We start from the raw sequence: 20,837 nt of genomic DNA, 5'->3' as shown, positions 1-20,837 counted from the left end.
ATATTTTTATTGATTTCAGAGAGAGGGAGAGAGAGGGAGAAACATCAATGATGAGAAAGAATCATTGACTGGCTGCCTCCTGCATGTACCACACTAGGGATGGAGCCCACAACCTGGGCATGTGTCCTGACTGGGAATTGAACCATGACCTCCTGGTTCATAAGTCGATACTCACTGAACCATGCCGGCTGGGCTGAAACAGTTTATTCTTGCATTATTTTGCATATGAACTATAAATCTGCTTTTGCCTCACCCTATATATATTATTAACATAATAATCATTTATCCTATATAATAAAAGGCTAATATGCAAATCGACCGAAAGGTGGAATGACCAGTCACTATGACACTCACTGACCACCAGGGGGAAGACGCTCAATGCAGGAGCTGCCCCCTGGTGGTCAGTGTGCTCCCACAGGGGGAGCGCCGCTCAGCCAGAAGCTGGGCTCATGGCTGGTGAGCGCAGCAGCAGTGGCGGGAGCCTCTCCCACCTCTGCGGCAGCGCTAAGGAGCAGCAAGCCCAGCAGTAAGGAGCAGCAAGCAGGCAGGCGGTAAGGAGCAAGGGGTCCCGGACATCCCCCAAGGGCTCCCATACTGCGAGAGGGCACAGGCCGGGCTGAGGGACCACCCCTCCCTGAGTGTACAAATTTCGTGCACTGGGCCTCTAGTATTAATATCTATATATATAAAAGCCTAAGCAACTGAACGACTGATCAACCAGTCGCTATGATGTGCACTGACCACCAGGGGTCAGATGCTCAATACAGGAGCTGCCCCCTGGTGATCAGTGTACTCCCACAGCCAACCTCCTGCAGCCAGCCAACCTCCCACGTTCCCTCCCCTTTGGACTAGGCAAGATGGCCCCTACAGCCCTGATTGCTGGCCAGGCCAAGGGACCCCACCCGTGCACAAATTTGTGCACTGGGCCTCTAGTAAAAAACATAAAATATTTTATCTACCCTTGCCCCTGCCCTCCCCTACCCCAAGCTGGCTCTCTCCCACAGTCCATCAGAAGTATGGAGACCAGATGTCATGGTTTGCCAGGGACAACTATAATACACTTAATGTCCTGGTATCCCATTTTTTTAGTATGTGTCCTGGAATTTTCATCTTTTTGAAGAACTAAAACTTGAAAATGCTAAGAAGGAAATATAGGTGAAAAATCTGTGTGACCTTGGATTCAACAACATTTTCTTGGATATGACACCAAATGCATAAGCAAATGAACAAAAAAATAAAATTGGACTTCATCAAAATTAAAAACCTTTGTGCTTTCAAAGGATACTATTAAGAAATTTGGAAGACAACCCACAGAATGGGGAAAATATTTGCAAATCATACATCTGATAAGGGTCTAGTATCCAGAATATCTAAAGAACTTAGAGCTAAACGATAAAACAAGTAACCCAAATTAAAAGTTGGTAAAGGATTACTGATAGTTCTCCATAGTGTTAAGCACATGAAAGGATGCTCAACATCATTAAAATTAGGGAAATGCAATCAAAACCACAATGAGATGCCATTTCACCCCTAGGATGGATCTATACTAATAAAAGGGTAGTAAGCTAATTAGACCGGACATCTTCCAGACATCTTCCGAACGTCCTTCCAAACAAAGCCACGGTGACAGGGGCCGAGGCAGAGGCGGTTAGGGGTGATCAGGCTGGCAGGGGAACAGTTAGGGGCATCAGGCCAGCAGGCAGAGGTGGTTAGGGGTGATCAGGCAGGCAGGCAGGCGAGTGGTTAGGAGCCAGCGGTCCCGAATTGCAAGAGGGATGTCCTGGATTGGAGAGGGTGCAGGCCGGGCTGAGGAATCCCCCCCTCATGCACAAATTTCATGCACTGGGCCTCTAGTATAATATAAATAGCAGACAATAACAAGTGCTGCGGAGGATGTGGAAAAATTTGAATACATTGCTCTACGGGCCATGCCCACCTCGTTCTCTAATGGGGGGTCTGGGGACAACCATGGGAAGCCTGGTGTGACCACTGGCACTTGCTCCCTCTCCTCTCTAGGCTTCTGGGACTGGCGACCACACAGTGAACCTTAAAATGTGGCCTCAGACAGCTGGCCCAACCCTGGCCACATCCTGAACTCTAGTCCTCCAGCACTCGGCTTGTTCCCAGCACTCTGGACAGGAGCTGGTGGTCTGATGCTTCTATATCAGTGATGGGCAACCTTTTGAGCTTGGTGTGTCAAACTTCGCCAAAAAACAGCATAACTCGGGTAGTGTGTCACTTTGAGGAAAAAATATTATTTCGCAAATGTTTCATCCTCGGCATGCGGCTGCCTCAGCGGCCGCGTGTCATCAAAAATGGCTACGCGTGTCAGTGCTGACACGCGTGTCATAGGTTCGCCATCACTGTTCTATATTATGCCCTGTTGGGAGCAGGCAGGGCACATTAGCTGAGAAACTTTATATTCAAAGGGTCTCAAATTGATGTAGCTGAAATAATTCATCTATTTTAAAACGGCATTTCATGTATATAAATAAAAGTTAATTTCAAACACATTTTATTTCATTAAATAATTATACATATACCTGTGGGTGTATCTGTGTATGCATTCTAGATTAATATGATTATCACTCACTTTTAGGTGATGGTTGTTCTAATACGAAACAAACACAAAATATCAGTGAATAATCAATTATCAATGAATGACTCATTGAAAATAGTATTCCTCTGGATTCACAATTACCTGCTTCAATTAAATAAGATAATTGTAGCATAATTTAATTTCCTGACAACTGCCAAATTAATCTAAAATTTAAAAATGACTGTAATTTCTCAATTTCCTTTAGACTACCTGGATTCTCAGCATTCAGAACAGCTTTAAATCTGGAAGTAACCAAGAAAAGAAAACGTAAAACGTGTCTTTCTCAAGTAGAAAAGGAAGAACCCTTCCAGCGACAGGCTTGTCAATCTGCTCGCAGAAGTTATGGCACCTTCTAATTGGCAGAACTCCCAAAGGGCCAGCTGCTTCTCACCAAAGCCAAGAGATATGGAAGGGGAAAAAAAGAAAAAATGAAATAAAATAGGCAGAGGATATTTAAGGACGATCATAATATCCCAGTCTAAGTACTACCTCTACTGCTATATATCTGTATGACCTTAGGAAAGTCACTTAAGTTCTCTGAGCCTCAATTTTCTCACTAATAAAATAGGAAAATAGCCCTGGCTGCTGTGGTTCAGTTGGTTGAGCATAGTCCCCTACACCAAAAGGTTGCCAGTTGATTTCTGGTCAGGGCACATGCCCAGGTTACAGGCTCAATCCCCAGTAGGTGACGTACAGGAGGCAGCTGATAGATGTAGCTCTCACATGGATGTTTCTCTCTCTTCCCCTCTTTCTAAAAATCAATAAAAAATCTTTTTTAAAAAATAGGAAAATAATATCTGTGTTCAGGGATTTAGGGAAATCAAGCACATGACTGTGTTTGGAACAGCTTTTGACCCAGTGGCACTCAATAAATGTTTCCTTGTTTTTGTAATGACAAATTAATTTCTTTGGAGACCTTTAGGATTTAATTAGGGATTGAGTATCATTCTAGACTAGAGGCTCTGTGCACAAAATCCATGCACTTGGGAGGGCCCTCAGCCCAGCCTGCATCCTTTCGCAGTCTGGGAGCCCTCGGGGGATGTCCAACTGCTGTGGAGGCGGGAGAGGCTCCTGCCACCGCTGCTGCACTCACCAGCCTTGAGCCCGGCTCAGGGCTTCTGGCTGAGCGGCGCTCCCCCTGTTAGAGCGCACTGACCACCAGGGGGCAGCTCCTGCATTGACCGCCTGCCCCCTGGTGGTCAGTGCATGTTACAGCAACCAGTTGTTCAATTGTTCACTTGTTCAGTTGTTCCGCAGTTCGGTTTATTTGCATATTAGAGCTTTATATATATAGACTAGATACCCTGTGCATGAAATTCATGCAAAGGGGGGTTCCCTCACCCAGCCTGCACCCTCTCCAATCTGGGACCCCTGGCTCCTAACTGCTCACCTGCCTGCCTGCCTGATTGCCCCTAACTGCCCCCCCTGCCAGCCTGATCACCCCTAACTGCCTCTACCTGCTGGCCTGATCACCCAAACTGCTCCCCATGCCAGCCTGGTCACCCCCAACTGTCTCCCTCTGCCGGCCTGGTCACCCCTTACTGCCCCCCTGCCGGCCTGGTTGCCCCCAACTGCTCCCCTCTGCCGTCTGGTTGCCCCTTACTGCCCCCCCTACTGGCCTGGTCACCCCTTACTGCCCGCCCCCCATTGACCTGGTCACTCCCAACTGCACCCCCACCAGCTTGTGACCCCCAAATGCCCCACCCCCGCCGGCCTGGTCATCCCCAACTGCCCCCCTGCCGGCCTGGTCACCCCACGCAGCCTGCTGTTCAGTCGTTTGGTCATTCCTCACTAACCCCCCTGCCTGCCTGGTCACCCCACGCAGCCTGCTGTTCGGTCGTCCATCTGGTTGTTTTGGTCGTGATGGCCCCTGGCGTTTTATATATTAGGATAACCTGACCAAACCTAAAATATACAGAGAAGGGTTCTGTGTCTACACACAGTAATACAAATCTCTTCCTTCCAAATTCTATATGGAATTTGATCAAGGGCCTCAGAAATTCCTAGAACAGGATAGGGATGTGTCCCTCACAAAAGTAGAACCTGGCTAGGGCACTAACCCTTCTAGCCAAGAATAACAAAGACTGGATTTACCCTCCTGCCTTAAACAACTAAGAAACTAGAGAAATTATATGAATATTTTGAATTTTTTAGGCATTGAAAACTAATCAACACAGGACTCTGATTTCCCTGAAAGATGGAAACAAGAACAAGGCAAGGCCTGTGACTGCCCCAGCTTACTGCCTACACGCAGTTTCCAGGGCACAAGATAGAGAGGAAAAATTCCAAGAGTTCAGGAAGGCAAGGATGGCTAGAATTTGGGGTGGAAATAGTTTATGTTTCCACCAGCCACAGTGCCATCATGATACAGAGGTAGAATCCTCAGAAGCGTGTTTTCTTAGTGGGCATATATTATCAATAGTCCTGCTCTGGACTCGACATAATAAAAGTTTATAGGCTGCTCTTGAAATGAGCAAACTCCAAGTGATCGACCTGTGCACCAAAACAAACTCTAACACTACATAAAAGAACACAGTAAAATCCAGCACCCAACAGGGTAAAACTCACAATGTCTGACATCTAGTAAAAATCACTAGGCATGCCCTAGCTGGTTTGGCTCAGTGGATAGAGCGTCGGCCTGTAGACTGGAGGGTCCCAGGTTCGATTCCGGTCAAGGGCATGTACCTTGGCTGCAGGCACATCCCCAGTAGGAGGTGCGCAGGAGGCAGCTGATAGATGTTTCTCTCTCATCAGTGTTTCTAACTCTCTATCCCTCTCCCTTCATCTCTGTAAAAAATAAATAAAATATATATTTTTAAAAAATCACTAGGCATGCAAAAAGACAGGAAAATACTACCAATAACTAGGAGAAAATGCAATCAGCAGAAACACACATGGGCCCCATAGGGCAATGGTTAGCATTCTGGACTCTGAAACAGACAGAAAGCACAGAGATGGCAGAATTATCCAACAAAGACATTATAACAGCTATTACAAATACACCCCATAAGTTTAAGAAAGTAGTAGGAAACATAATCATGATGAAGAGAGAAATTGAAGATACAAGAAAGACCCAAATGGAACCTCTAGAAGTGAAAATTATTATATCTGAACTGAAAAACATACTAATAGCAGTTTAGACAAAGATAAGTTAGATATAGAAAAGAGACAAATACAGGACCAAATAAGAATTCTTCCAGAAGTAGAGGGAAATTCTTTCTTTTAAGAAGACATAATTCTCTCTGAGTTGCCATTAAAGTTTAATAATAATGGATTTAATGTTAGGATTAGCAGTAAGGTATAGAATAATCACTGATTGCTTTTTCTAGATTTGATCTTTACAGGACTATAAATTGAGATTTTTTTTTTAAGTAAAAAATATGTTTTTATTGATTTCACAGAGAGGGAGAGAAATATCAATGATGAGAGAATCATTGACCAGCTGCCTCCCACACACCCCCTACTAGGGATTAAGCCCACAACCCAGGCATGTGCCCTGACCAGGAATAGAACAGATGACCTCTTGGTTCATTGGTTGACACTCAACCACTGAGCCACACCAGTAGGGATAAATTGAGATCTTGGTTAAACATTAGATCTAAGAGAGGACCAATCAATCCTATACAATAAAGAGGTAATATGCAAATTACTATCACTCCCACACACAAGATGGCCGCCCCCATATGGACATAAGATGGCCTCCACAAGATGGCTGGCAGGGGAGGGCAGTTGTGGGCGATCAGGCCAGCTGGGGAGGACAGTCGGGAGGGACCAGGCCTGAAAGGGAGGGCAGTTGGGGGTGACCAGGCCGGCAGGGTAGGGCAGTTATGGGTGACCAGGCCAGCAGGGGAGGGCAGTTAGGGGCAACCCAGCCTGCAGGGGAAGGCAGTTCGGGGGTGGGGGGGGGGTGGGGGACCCAGGCCTGCAGGGGAGGGCAGTTGGGGGTGACCAGGCCTGCAAGGGAGGGCAGTTGGGGGGACCAGGCCTGCAGGGGAGGACAGTTATGGGTGACCGGGCCAGCAGGGAAGGGCAGTTAGGGGCAACCCGGCCTGCAGGGGAAGGCAGTTGGGGGCAATCGGGCCAGCAGGGGAGCAGTTAGGCGTAAATCAGGCTGGCAGGGGAGTGGTTAGGGGGTGATCAGGCTGGCAGGCAGAAGCAGATAGGGGCAATCAGGCAGGCAGGCAGGCGAGCGGTTGGGAGCCAGCAGTTCTGGATTGTGAGAGGGATGTCCGACTGCCCATTTAGGCCCGATCTCACTGGGAACAGGCCTAAACGGGCAGTCGGACATCCCTCAAGGGGTCCCAGATTGGAGAAGGAGCAGGCTGGGCTGAGGGACCCACCCCCTTCCCCCAAGCATGAATTTCGTGCACTGGGCCTCTAGTAGAAATATAATGAAATGCAGTCACATATGTAAGTTTAAATTTTTCTAGTAGCCACATTAAAAAATAATAAGGAACAAGTAAAATTAATATTGATGTGTTTACTATTTTACATTTTTGTACTAAATCTTTAAAATCCAATGTTTATTTTATACTTAGAGCACGTCTCAATTCTGACTAGCCATATTTCAAGAGCTCAGTTACCACATATGGCTAGTGGCTAACATATTGGACAGCATGGGTCTAAGCAGTTGCATCAATCAGGGTAAAGCTGGGTGCTGAAACAAACCCCAAAATCCCAGGGGCTTAACACAACCCAAGAGTTATTTTTAATTCAGATTACAGTCCAAGGAGGTTGACAGGGAAAATAACTTTGCTTCATCCCAAAACCCGAGCTTCTTCCAGCCAGTGGCTCCACTGTCTCCTTTCTGGAGACTGTCACTGGAGTTTCTTCATCCACCACCTGATGAGCAAAGGGTAAGGGATGCCACTGAAGGAGCAGCAGCTACCAGCTCACAATCTCCTCGTAGCTAATCACAACTATACAAGAGCCCAGCCAAACCACATACACATTTAAGACCTCTGCTCAAAGAATGGAAGGGAAAGGAGAAGAAGAATGAAATGTCACATCTTGTGGATGGTTCAATGTGAAAAGTCTTTGGAAAGGAGAGAAACTAAAACTGAGCTAATGATGTGTTTCCTTCTCCACAGGCAGTGGTAGTCTTGCTGCCCCCATCTTCTCCAAAGAAGATACAACATAGATTAACGTATTATAATTATTATAGATAATCCTATATAATAAAAGGCTAATATGCAAATCGACCAAACGGTGGAATGACCAGTCGCTATGATGCGCATTGACCACCAGGGGGCAGACGCTCAACACAGGAGTGATAAGGATGTACAACTGATGGCTCCCAGACTACGAGAGGGTACAGGCCAGGCTGAGAGAAACTGCCCCCGCCACCCCTGAGTGCACGAATTTTGTGCACTGGGCCTCTAGTAAATAATAATATGGACTGAAAACAACAATCATTACAGGAAATGACAAACTTCACTAGGGGCATCTTAATGACCTACAACTTTTTAGAAAACCCTTTTTTAAAACTGTAAAATAAACCCTAGACACAGAAAATTGCATTCTACAAATGAGTAACTTAATAAACTATTAATAAGGGGGAAACTATTGTTATACCACTTAGATAAAAAAATAATACTTTGCCAGTCACACAAAAAGCCCCATTCCAATCATAATTTCCTGCCCCCAAAGTAATACTACCCAGGCTGTTATTTCAATCACTTTCTTGTACTTCTTTTAGTTTTAATACCCAGCTGTGCATCCCTGGACACTATAGTCTTGCTCATTTTTAAGAAACTTGATATGTCCCTTTTCATCTGAAGATTCCTCTTCATGCCTTTCTTTTCCTTATCTGTTGAAGAACCCAGGCCATTTGGCCTCTAGGATTTTCTAGTCTGAATTTTGCTGATTGCAAACTTGTGGTGCAGTTAAACTTATTCCTCTGTCCTCTGTATTTTGAGTTGCAAGTTGGCAATTCAATCTAAAGACTTAAACAAACTCACATTATTCTATTATTTTTTATAAGACTATGGGTGATTTGTATTCTTTCATCAGGTGGCACAAAACATCTGGTTGCCTTTCTTTTCAATATTAGCAGTCATTAATTGGTGTTCACTGCCTAGATCTATTAATACACTGAACACTGCAAAGTGTAAGTATTCCATCATTTGTTTTCATTTATTAGCAGGAATACTTAAAAGATGCTTCTCTTCATCTATTTTGCTACCCAGTGGTTTAATTTCTGTATTTGGTAGTTTTCAAGACAATGAATTTATTCCCTAGTAAGCGTTATAAATTCAAGGATTTAAGCATATTTGGATTTCAATACATACCTGTACTGAAGCTCAAATTGTGTAATGTTTGGCCAGTGGGAGTCTCTTCAAGTTAGCTACTGTGGTCTTTTGTAATGACTTAGTAGTTTTTGATAGATTATTCACTACATGGTATAAAAGGCATTCTAGGCTCATTTTGTACAATTTCTGCCCCAGACCTGGAATGAACCATTTCTACAAGAAGCCTTAGTTTCTTTCAGTGGGAAATGGTGTTATAGTATTTCAGGACCATAATGATGGTACTAGGGGTGTGTATGTGTATCCTCAACACAAAATGAAAACTAGAGTTTACTCACCCTCTTCTATAACTGTTTACTTTCTTCCACTGAGAATCCAAAGATACAGATTATGACAAAATTAATATAGCCCATAATCAATCATTTGTTTTATCCCACATTAGAATTTTAGATAATACTACCACTGCCAATTACTAAAGGTGCTTTTTAAATTTTGCATATGCTTTTTCTACTTCCCCCCCTTTTTTTCAGTTGTACTGTATCTACATTGTCAGTGCACATAGCCATTACATACTGTACTTTCTTCCTTTTATTTTTAAAAAAAATATATTCTATTGATTTTTTACAGAGAGGAAGAGAGAGGGATAGAGAGTTAGAAACATCGATCAGCTGCCTCTTGCACACCCCCTACTGGGGATGTGCCCGCAACCAAGGTACATGCCCTTGACCGGAATCGAACCTGGGACCCTTGAGTCCGCAGGCCGACGCTCTATCCACTGAGCCAAACCGGTTTCGGCTGTACTTTCTTCCTTTTAATTCTCTCTATTCCTAGTTCTGCATGTATTTTATGCTTACAACCAGCCCTTATGAACCTCATTCTCTAGGAAGTTCCTCAGGAAGGGTTCATAGGAACAATATTCTGTGACTCCTTATATGTTGACAACAGTTTGTGCTCTTTATACTAGTACTTGAGGATCAATTTTACTGAGCATAAAATTCTTGGTTTACATCTTTCCTGGAATATTTAAAATGTATTATTCTATTTTCTTCTGGTGTAAAGCAAGTGTCAAAAAGTCTGATAATAATCTAACTTATTTTCCTTATAAGTCACTGGCTCTTTTTCCTTAGATGGCCAACAAATTTTTTCTATTTTTAAAATGGTTTAGTAATCTTACTAGAATGTCGTATTGGTGTTTGCCAGTTGAGATCCTCGGGTATGCAGTGTCTTTTTAGTTTCAAATCATTTTTTGTTGTACTTTCAGGAATGTTTCCTGGAATTATTGTTTCATATTAGTTTTGGTTCTGTGCTTTGAATGTCTTCTATAGGAGCTCTTACAATCCATATGTTGGACCTTCTTTGCCTAGCTTCAATATTTAACACTTTCTTTGAATATTTACCACCATTTCACTTCATTTTGAGTTTATATAGCTCTAATTTATGTTGTTCTTCCTCTTTCTTTCTCTCTCTCTCCCTCCCCACCCCTACCCCTACAGAGTTTATATGGGATTTGACCATGGTATCCTTTTCTGTTGTTTATATCTCTATAAAATTAGTTTTCCTAAATATTTAGGAGGCATGTTTCAGGGTAACTTTTCTGACTTTACAAAGCATTTTTTCTGTGTGTTTTTTATAATGTTAAAATACTAGTAAAATGGCAACATGCTTTCTGACTCTGTTAACTTTTCCCACTTTTATCTGGACCTTCTATTTCCTGTCTTTTTATTGCCTTCTCTTTGTTTCTTTTCTCCTAATGATGCTAAGAAACTGATACAGAAACTGATACAGAAACTGACAGATCATGATCACACGAACCACCATGTGCATTAACTCATTTCACAGTCCTATAAGGTAGGTATTATTATCCCCATTATACAGATGGGAAACTGGAGCAGAGTATTTAAGTAATTTCCACAAAGGTATAAATTAGTAACAAGTGGAGCCAGGAATAAATTTTTTTTTTTTTGGAATAAAATTTGTCAATATACCAGCAACTATGTATCCTGCTCAATTTTGATACCTCTCCAAGCAGTTTCTACTCAGTATGTTGTCCTTTTCTGGAAGAGAACCATAACTAGTCAGTTTCAAGGGTTCATACAGTCTACAATGCTTCAGATCTTACTGTGACTTGCACTCATTCCCTGTGAATTGTGCAAGACCCTGTCCCGTTTCAGATGCTAACCTCAATTTGATTCACTGTGCCTTCCAGAGACCTGTTGGCTATTGTGGAGTTGTCCTGTTCTCGGGTCTATTACACAACCATTGCTTCCCTTTGCTTCCTCCTGCAAAGATGCAAATAAGATGCACATATTTTAGCTTTGATGACTTGTTACCACCTTCTTGCATTTTGAGACCCTGTCACTTAGTTTTGTTGCAAAAATTGTATGTGGGTTTTTGGTTTTGCTATCTAGTTTCTCTGACCATTTTTGTGTGGAGATTCAGGAAAATTCAAACCCTAATTGCTACTGCCACCATCTCCCCAGGACCTACAACATTTTATATACTCACACAAGATTCCTCTCCCACACCTGCCCAATCTTTCCAAATAATTCCCTTACTTACCTCCCAAACACTCAATAGCGAATTATTTGTAATCAATCTCAATTGCAGGAATGGGTATGGGGAAAACACAATCACAAACAATCCCAATGAGGAAGAGGAGAGTGAGACAGAATCTAAAACAGTAGTTCTCAAACTTGGCTGTGCATTGTAATTACCTGTGCAGTTTAAAAATTACTGAACCCTGAGTCCCATACCTCAGAGACTCTGATTTAATGGCTTAGGGCCGAGGTCGGCAAACTGTGGCTCACGAGCCACATGCGGCTCTTTGGCCCCTTGAGTGTGGCTCTTCCACAAAATACCACGGTCTGGGCAAGTCTATTTTGAAGAAGTGGTGTTAGAAGAAGTTTAAGTTTAAAAAAGTTGGCTCTCAAAAGAAATTTCAATCATTGTACTGTTGATATTTGGCTCTGTTGACTAATGAGTTTGCCGACCACTGGCTTAGGGTATGAAATTTTTAAAAGGTCCTCAGTCTAATGGACAGCATGGTGATTATCCTATATAATAAAAGGCTAATATGCAAATCGACCAAATGGTGGAACCACCAGTCGCTATGACACACACTGACCATCAGGGGAAGATGCTCAACACAGGAGCTGCCCCCTGGTGGTCAGTGTGCTCCCACACGGGGAGCACTGCTCAGCAAGAAGCCGGGCTCACAGCTGGCGAGCGCAGCAGCAATGGCGGGAGCCTCTCCTGCCTCTGCATTAGTGCTAAGGATGCCCGACTGCCGCCTTAGGCCCACTGGGCCTAAGCCATCGGTTGGACACCCCCTGTGGGTTCCCAGACTGTGAGAGGGCGCAGGCCGGGCTGAGGGACCCCCCGCCCCCTCCCGCCCCCCCCCCCCCCCCCCCGTGCATGAATTTCGTCCACTGGGCCTCTAGCAGTTAATAATACTGTATTATATACTTAAAATTTTCTAAGATCTTGTGTTTTTACCATACACACAAGTAACTATGAGGCGATGAATGTGTTAATTAATTTGACTGTGGCAATAACTTCACAATGTATGTACATTAATTAAATCATCATGTTATACACCTTTAAAAAACCACATTGTACAACCTAAATATAAATCATTTTTGTTAAATGATGCTTTTCTTCCACACCATGAAGCAATTCTCTAGTTCTTAGCAGACATACACTAGGTGTCCCACAAATAAACTCAATTCTGACACTATCTACCTGGAGACAGCATCACAAGTTAAAGGCTCAGTCCCACAAGACTGCCCCACTTCAGATGCCAATCGCAAGTCCAGGCTGTCGCCTGTGCTTCTGACCAACTGACTATAAATTGGAGGCTCCCACAACCCTCTTCTCAATTAATTTGCTAGAGTGGCCCAGAGAATTCAGAAAAATATTTACTTCGGTTTATCATTTTATTACAAAGGATATTATAAAGGTTACAGATGAAGAGGTGCACACAGTGAGAGACAGAAAGGTCCTAAGTGCAGGAACTTTTGTCCCCATGGAGCTGGGGTGCATCACCCTCCCAGGATGTGGATACTTCCACCAACATGGAAACTCATCAAGTCCCATTGTTTTTATACAGCTTAACATCCAGCTCCAAACCTCCCCTTTCCTGAGGTCAGTGGGTGGGGCTGAAAGTTCCAACTCTCTAATCATTTGGTCTTTCTGGTGACCAACCTCATTCTGAGGCTAAATACAGGCCCCACTCTGTCAGCTCATTAGCATAAACCCAGGTGTGCTCAAAAAGGCTCCTTAGGAGTAACAAAAGATACTCATCTCTTCTGTAGGTGAAGACTGGTCCAATGTTTGGGTTCAAATCATTTCATTTTTCCCATAGCTCACAATAACTCTTCTATTTAACCCCATCAACCATTAATCAGTCAACTAGATGAAAAAATATAAATTCTTATACCGTGATATCTATCATCAAGGGACCAGCTTGTTCTAATCACTGGTTTTGCCCTTACCTTCATTCAATGACGTGGTAACAATTCAGACCAAATGCCTCTCCCTAAGAACACCCATGCCTTGCCTCTGTTCCTACTTGTCACATAAGGGGTGGAGAAATGTACAATTAAATAGCTTTCTAATTACTTTTCTCTCACTGAAATACAAATAATCTCTGGGCTCCCGCCTCTAACCATTTGGCACATGTCCTGCCAGACCCCATTAGGGAAAAACCTCCTGAGGTCAGCCATTTAGTCACATTGGCAATTTAATGTTTTAGGGAAGTAAAAGTACTCATCCACTTAGGAAAATAGTTTAAAATAACTAAAGGAAATTGATTCCTTCCCTTGGAACAAAGCCCACAAACAAGCTGCAAACCACTGCTTTTTCAGCATTACAGCTGCTCCAAAGCAACTCCTGAGTTCGACATCATCTGTGCTTTCCTCACATCCAGGCCCATCTTCAAGTGCTCAGGGCTCTCCGGGCCTCATTTTTTGGGTACCCTCCTATCTTGGATTCATGCACCTAGCATAAATTTTCCCATGTGATACAAATGAAACACATTTCCTTTTAAGTATCTCCTTTTCCTGACGCTTTATCCCAGAGGGCCTGTTCCTTCCCTACTTTCCTGATGCTATTAACCCTATTAATGTCAATATAGTTGCCTCTTCCATTATCATTGTGCTTTTCTAAATAGGTGATGCTAATTTAGCTGGTAAATCTGCCTTGCCATAGTCACTAGCTCCCTATATTTAACTTTAACTTCACTGATCAAATATCTACTGCTTTCTGTCCTAGCACAAGTTCTTTTAGACTGGTAAAACTTTATGGACATCTGCCATAATTCAGACAGGTACCCCTCCTCCAAATCATAATTTCTTTATATATATATATATATATATATATATATATATATATATATATATATACACACACATATATACACACACACACACACACACACACATATATAAAATTATTATTATTATTATTATTGATTTCAGAGAGGAAGGAAGAGGGAGAGAGACAGAAACATCAGTGATCAGAGAGAATCATCGATCGGCTGCCTCCCGCACGTCCCACACTGGGGATGGAGCCTACAACCCTGGTATGTGCCCCAACCTGGAATCGAACCATGACCTCCTGGTTCATAGGTCGATGCTCAACCACTGAGCCACACCGGCCAGGCTCAAGTCATAATTTCTAAGAGAGCTCTTAAATGCCATGCAAGTTTTCACAGGACTTAGCCTTCAGGCTGGCAAGAATCTCATCAAGCAGTTATGTTTCTTCTCTCCAAATTGGCACAAGGTGTTTTCATTGTAACCCTTTTTCACTGATTTATATCTGTAAACCACATCAGATCACTTTATTTCTGAGAGAGCCACAGTATTACTAAAATCAATCCCTGGACATTATTTGGTTTCAGATTACTTATTCTGAGGGGGTAGGTCATTCATTCAATAAACCAATTGCCTACTACTGAGTGCCTATTATGTGCCAGACAAAAGGGACATAAAAATATACAGATGGTTCCACCATAAAAAGCTCAGTCTCTCATTATGCACACAAACCAATAACTTTCAATCATTAACCCTGGTCCATTTGGCTGCAAGCCACTGCCCTTCAAGAGCCCTTTTCCTTTCAATTACTACTGTGGGCGTTTAAACTCCTCAGTGCCCCAAAGATGGAGCTTCAAATCTTAGTACTAGTATGTTTTCCTGCCCTACATTTTAGCCAATAGGAGGCATAAATCAGTGAGGTTTAAAAGCCACTTCTGATTTAGCTTTGTGTTTTACAATATGCATACAAGATGGCCCAAAGATCCAGAGTCTTATCTGATTTACTGTGGTTCATCCATCTGGAGGCAGCTGTAAGGAGAGGGCATTAAAGAAAGAGAACTCTGGGATCTCTGTCCAGGCTAGACTGAAAGCAGGGTGTCTGGACAGGCACCTGAAGATCATCCACGCTCTAACCTGTCGGAAGCCCACAAAGTTCTCTCAGAACATAACATAAAAACAGCAATATCTTTATTTTTAATAACTAATTAGACCAGATTCTTATGGGCCTTAATGAGTAACTTACTCTTTTCATCCCATTCCAATTGTTTCTACTTTTTTTTTAGCTAATGCTTATCAAATTACTGAATAGTACTACTTATTATTCAGCTATTTAGATAAAAAATACACAGAACAAAGAACAGTATAGATCACTTTGTATTTATTAGATGTTTAACTGAATTATTTCAAATTACAGAATTCAACTCCAAAACAAGGTAATTAATGGTTACTAAGTTGTTATTCCGTTGCATTTTTCCCTCCTAAAATTTTAACACAGCAAAACACCTTAAAGACATATGAATAGGTTCAGTGCACTTTAGTGGCTCACAATCATGAGACAAAGACCACATTTATCCATAAAAATTAAGACAAATAGCTCAATATTTTAAAATATTATTGACATAAAATAAAATAAAGGAAAAAATAAAATACTGCATTTTTACCACAACCATTTTGGTAGGTGATAGAATATTGTTTAAAACAATGCTCCTCTGCAGAGCATAGGCTGTGTTGGCACGCTTGGCACTTAAGCACTTGGTACCTGCTCAGCTCCCATCTGCAGTTTTTTAGAAGGATCCTTACTCAGACCCACATTCCCTGAGCCTGCTCTGCCCTCCTCCGCAGGGACTATTCTGGTGGGAGCGTGATCCTTCCACCTGCTCTTAAGACTTTGCTGTCTTCCCTTCATTCCCTCCAGATTCACACTTGCTGCGACCTGCATTCTCAGCAAAGATGCCTGGCACAAAATTCACACAGGTGAGTAACCCCACCCCCTCGCTTTTATTCCAGATGATGCCCCTTCACTTGACTAAATTATGACTATAAGGTGAGGAGATGAGCTACCAACAGCAATCATTCTCCCTACGTTGTAGTCACATCTATAATACAAAAAAAGTTAGTGATGTCTGATTTAGAACTTAAAACACTGAATTAGTTTAGACAGAAAATATAGTGCTCTGAAGTTCTTTAAAATCTACTCTTTCCTACTATTGTTTTTAAAACCATAAAAATATAAAAATTGTAAACATTCTACTAAACATTTCAGTAGAAATCCTGTAACCCTACTTTTTATTTAGTGGGTTCAGAAAGAACAAAATAACACCATGCTCCCTTTGGAAGACCCAAAATCATGTTCCCAGCCCTCACCTACCACTGCACAACTCTCACCACTAGACAATCTATAGGCCAAGCACGTCTCTGATGACAACTGCTGCTGCACCCTTGTAACAAAGCAGCAGGTCACTGTAATCTCTCCCAGATCAGCTGTCCTCGGGTTTGCTGGGCACCTTCCATCCACTGCTCTGCACTCAACCCAGCCTCAGTGACCATGCAAACAGATGGAAGTAAGGGCACAAAAAATCGGGGGGCATCTCCAGTGCCACAAACTGCATCCCTCTGCAAAGTGAGAGGGCACTTCCTATCTCTTTGTCAGAGTAACAGCAGAATCAGGAGGGGCTGCTGCTGACAGAGGCAGGAATAAAGAGGAAGCTGATGGTGCAGCCACCAGCGTCCACCACACCTCCACAGACAACATGTTCCCTTCACCGTGACACTGCTAGGAGCTTGAGGATGAATCTCACCTTCTATTTAAAAGGAGAAACCTACACCGGAAATTCCAGTCACTTTTCATTGCTCTTATAACAAGATTTTGCTGTTTTTAAAAGCATGAAAGTAACAAGGTATGACATTTTTTTAAATGAATAACTTAAAACTTAATTTTTAAAAATACTGTTTTGCTTTTAGGAAGGAATACGCTAGACACAAATAACTAATGAAATCTATCAGCTCTGGGGAATCCCCTTAGCGTCTTTCAGATCAGCTATGATTAATGAGATAAACTAAAACCAGAATTCCACACCTGGGCGACAAACAGTACCAAGTAACCAGAGCACTAGCTTCAATGACTTAAAACTATATTACCTGAATAGTCTCCATGGTGAAGTGTCAGGAAAAGAGAAATAATAAATATCTCCACAGCACCATAAGGTTTTATAAAATATAATTTCCGTTTTTAACCTTAATGTACAATCTCAAGATTCTGGTCCATATTAGACTGATAATAGTTCTGACAGAGTCCACAAAGGCACAACTATAACATGAAAATGATGTATTTTACTGAAGACCTGTATGGTATACTTAGTCACTGTTTCGGTTGCATCCACTGAGTACTAGTGGATTTAAAGGCCAGGAAAATGGTTTTACCATTTATACTCTAGTCACAAATTTCAACTTGCTAAAAGAACCAAAGTGGTAACTAACTAAAAGATTTGCCATAACTAAAAAGTCCTTTTATATGTTTGCTTTAGTACTGTGTGCTCTTGTGGGTTTTGTTTCTCTATGATAATATTTTGTAAATGGCTCTGAGTTTTTAACATAAAAATACAGTGATTCATTTTTAATATTAAAAATAAACACAAATGGAAAACAAACTTTGTAGCCAAATTATCTGCAATTATGTATAGCAAGTTATCCATAATAACTGTATCAGAGACTGGATCCCCAATACCCAGCATGCTCATGGATCTTTTGAACTAAGTGTGTGCTGTGCCAACTTAGTTCAACACTGATCTAAGCAAAACATAATTGAAAGTAATGACTTGCCTACCAAAAAGCACACACTGCATTCCAAAGCCAAATGTGAATTAGGTCTGGGGTTATCAATTCCATGTCTCCCCCACATTAATGCAGAACTCAAACCTGACTTCACTACAAATCGGCTAGCACTAGAGTAAATTTGCTATAAAATTACTTATAACAAAATAAATATTTTCAGTCCCTCTACACTAAGTGATATATAAAGCATTAGCAGTTTATAACATTAGCTCGGGTCACTCTTTAGGACCCAAACACACTGTACAATCCTGAGTAAAAGGTTAAGGATACAGTTTCTTGGGGATCTTTCTTGATCAGGAATCATAAAGGAAACACATAATACCACAATTTGCAATTATCCCCGTTTTCATTAGAAGTACCATGAATTATTTACTTTGGTAAATAAGTTTATGTATGTAAACCATTTGTTTTGATGGAGTAAAATATAAGAGCTACTGCTAGGATCCCTCCATCACCTTTTGACACTGATACAATAAATAGTCGGGAAGAGAAGAGCAGGAGGATCTAAACCATAGGACTAATACGTCACCATGAACTCGGAAATGCAGCAAACAGGGGATGGATGGGAGCAGCTGACAGGCCAACAGCCCTTCACTGCCTACAAACAACAAAAATTAAAAATTCTTTAATACAAAGGAACTTCAGTAGACATTTCTACAAAGAAGATACACAATGGCCAATAAACACATGAAAAGATATTCAACATCACTGCTCATTAAGGAAATGCTCATCAAACCCACAATGAAATACCACTTACCACTTCACACCCATGAGGAAGGCAATTATCACAATAAATAAATACAAGGGTTAGTGAGGACATGGAGAAATTTGAACCCTTGTACATTGCTGATGGAAATGTAAATGGTGCCACTGCTGTGAAAAACAATATGATAGCCTGGCTGGTGTGGTTCAGTGGTTGAGCATTGACCCATGAACCAGGTTACTGGTTCAATTCCCAGTCAAGGCACATGCCCGGGTTGCAGGCGCAATCCCCAGTAAGGGGTGTGCAGGAAGCAGCCGATCGATATTTCTCTCTCATCGATGTTACTCTCTAGCCCTCTCCCTTCCTCTCTCTCTAAAAATCAATAAAAAGCATTTAAAAAATAATAAATGATATTATTTTTCCAAAAATTACATATAGAATTACCATATGATCCAGCAATTCTACTTCTGGGACTTGAACACTGATATCTGTACACCTCTATTCACAGTCGCCAAAAAGTGGAAGCAACTCAAGTGTTCGACAGATGAATCGATAAAAATGTGGTATATTCATACAATGGAAAAGTATTCATTAGGAAAGTTTGACACATGCCACAACATGGATGAACCTTGAAGACATTATGTTATGTGAAATAAGCCAATCACAAAAGGGCAAATATTGTATGATTCCACTTCTATGAGGTACCTAACATTGTAAAATTCATAGAGACAGAAAATAGGATGGTAGGTGTCAGGGACTGGAGAGGGAGATGATGGGAGCTATTGTTTAATGGGTACAGTTTTAGTTAGGGGAGAAGGAAAAGCTCAGGAGATGATGGTGACAATAGTTACACAACAATACGAATATACTATGTGTACCAGTTAATAATGCGGATTTTTTTCAATAGATGGAGTTACACATATGTTGATATATATGCGATTTGATATGTATGCTATTTTATTACATTGACAGCAAGCTTCAAAACTTCATGTCAAATTTGCTGAAGGTGTTAACATCATAGATATTTTTACGCTTAAAAATGTCAAATTAAGTGCCAAAGACAAGAGCATTTGCGGGAAGTTTTAATTCATTACTTTATTTTGAAGAAAAAGTTACCGTATACTTTGGGAAGCTTATTGTGAACATGCTCCATCTCAAGATACTTGTGAAGGCTGGTTTAAACGCTTTAAAAATGATGATTTCGATGTGAAAGACAAAGAAAGCCCAGGTCAACCGAAAAAGTTGTAGACCAACAATTACAAGCATTATTGGATGATAATAAATAATCATCCTTTTGTTGGTCAAACTCAAAAACAACTTGCAGAAAGATTAAACGTTGCTCAGCAAACGATTTCTGATCGTTTATAAGCAATGGGAAAGATTTTAAAGGAAGAAAATGGGTGCCACATCAAGTGAATGAAAGACAAATGGAAAACCTAAAAGTCATCAGTAAAATGTTGCTTCAACAGCATGAAAAGAAAGTCTTTTTTGCATCGAATTGTGACTGGCGATGAAAAGTGGATTTATTTTGAGAATCCCAAACACACAGAATTATAGGTTGATCCAGGTCAACCATCAACATCGACTGCAAGGCCAAATCACTTTGGAAAGAAGACAAAGCTCTGCGTTTGGTGGGGTCAGGAGGGTGTGGTGTACTATGAGCCTCTAAAACCAGGTGAACCTGTTAATATTGGTCGCTACCAACAACAAATAATCAATTTGAACCACGCTTTGATCGTGAAATGACCAGAATGGGCCAGAAGATACGGAAAAGTAATTTTGCTTCATGACGACGCACCATCACACACTTCAAAACCAGTTAAAGAGACTTTAAAAGATCTTGCTTGGGAAGTATTAACCCACACCCCATATTCACCAGACCTTGCACCTTCAGATTACCACTTGTCCCAATCGATGGCACACGCACTTTCTGAGCAGCACTTCAAAACATATGAAGAAGTGGAAAATTTGGTCTCTGAATGGTTTGCCTCAAAACAAGAAAAGTTCTATTGGGATGGTATCCACAAATTACCTGAAAGATGGGGGAAATGTGTAGCTAGCAATGGACATTACTTTGAATAAAGCACTTTTGATCTTTCTCTTGAAATTATCATGTTTTCTTTAATTACAAAATCCGCCATTAT

At 41.6% G+C, this 20,837-nt stretch overlaps 1 protein-coding gene across 2 annotated transcripts in view; it reads right to left on the bottom strand.

Annotated features, from left to right (window-relative positions):
- Positions 1-15,544: 15,544 nt before the first annotated feature.
- AP4E1 (adaptor related protein complex 4 subunit epsilon 1) overlaps positions 15,545-20,837 on the bottom strand; it is a 68,620-nt gene continuing 63,327 nt past the window's right edge. For both annotated transcript variants that reach the window (XM_079767613.1, XM_079767614.1), the window contains one exon: positions 15,545-18,588. In XM_079767613.1, coding sequence (XP_079623739.1) covers positions 18,428-18,588 — 161 coding nt within the window. In that variant the 3' untranslated portion in view covers positions 15,545-18,427. The remainder of the gene's footprint in view (positions 18,589-20,837) is intronic.

Source organism: Cnephaeus nilssonii (assembly GCF_951640355.1).
Source record: "Cnephaeus nilssonii genome assembly, chromosome: 4".
Lineage (NCBI taxonomy): Eukaryota > Metazoa > Chordata > Mammalia > Chiroptera > Vespertilionidae > Cnephaeus > Cnephaeus nilssonii.
Note: the sequence above shows the minus strand (reverse complement) of the source record. Positions and strands in the feature narration are given on the sequence as shown.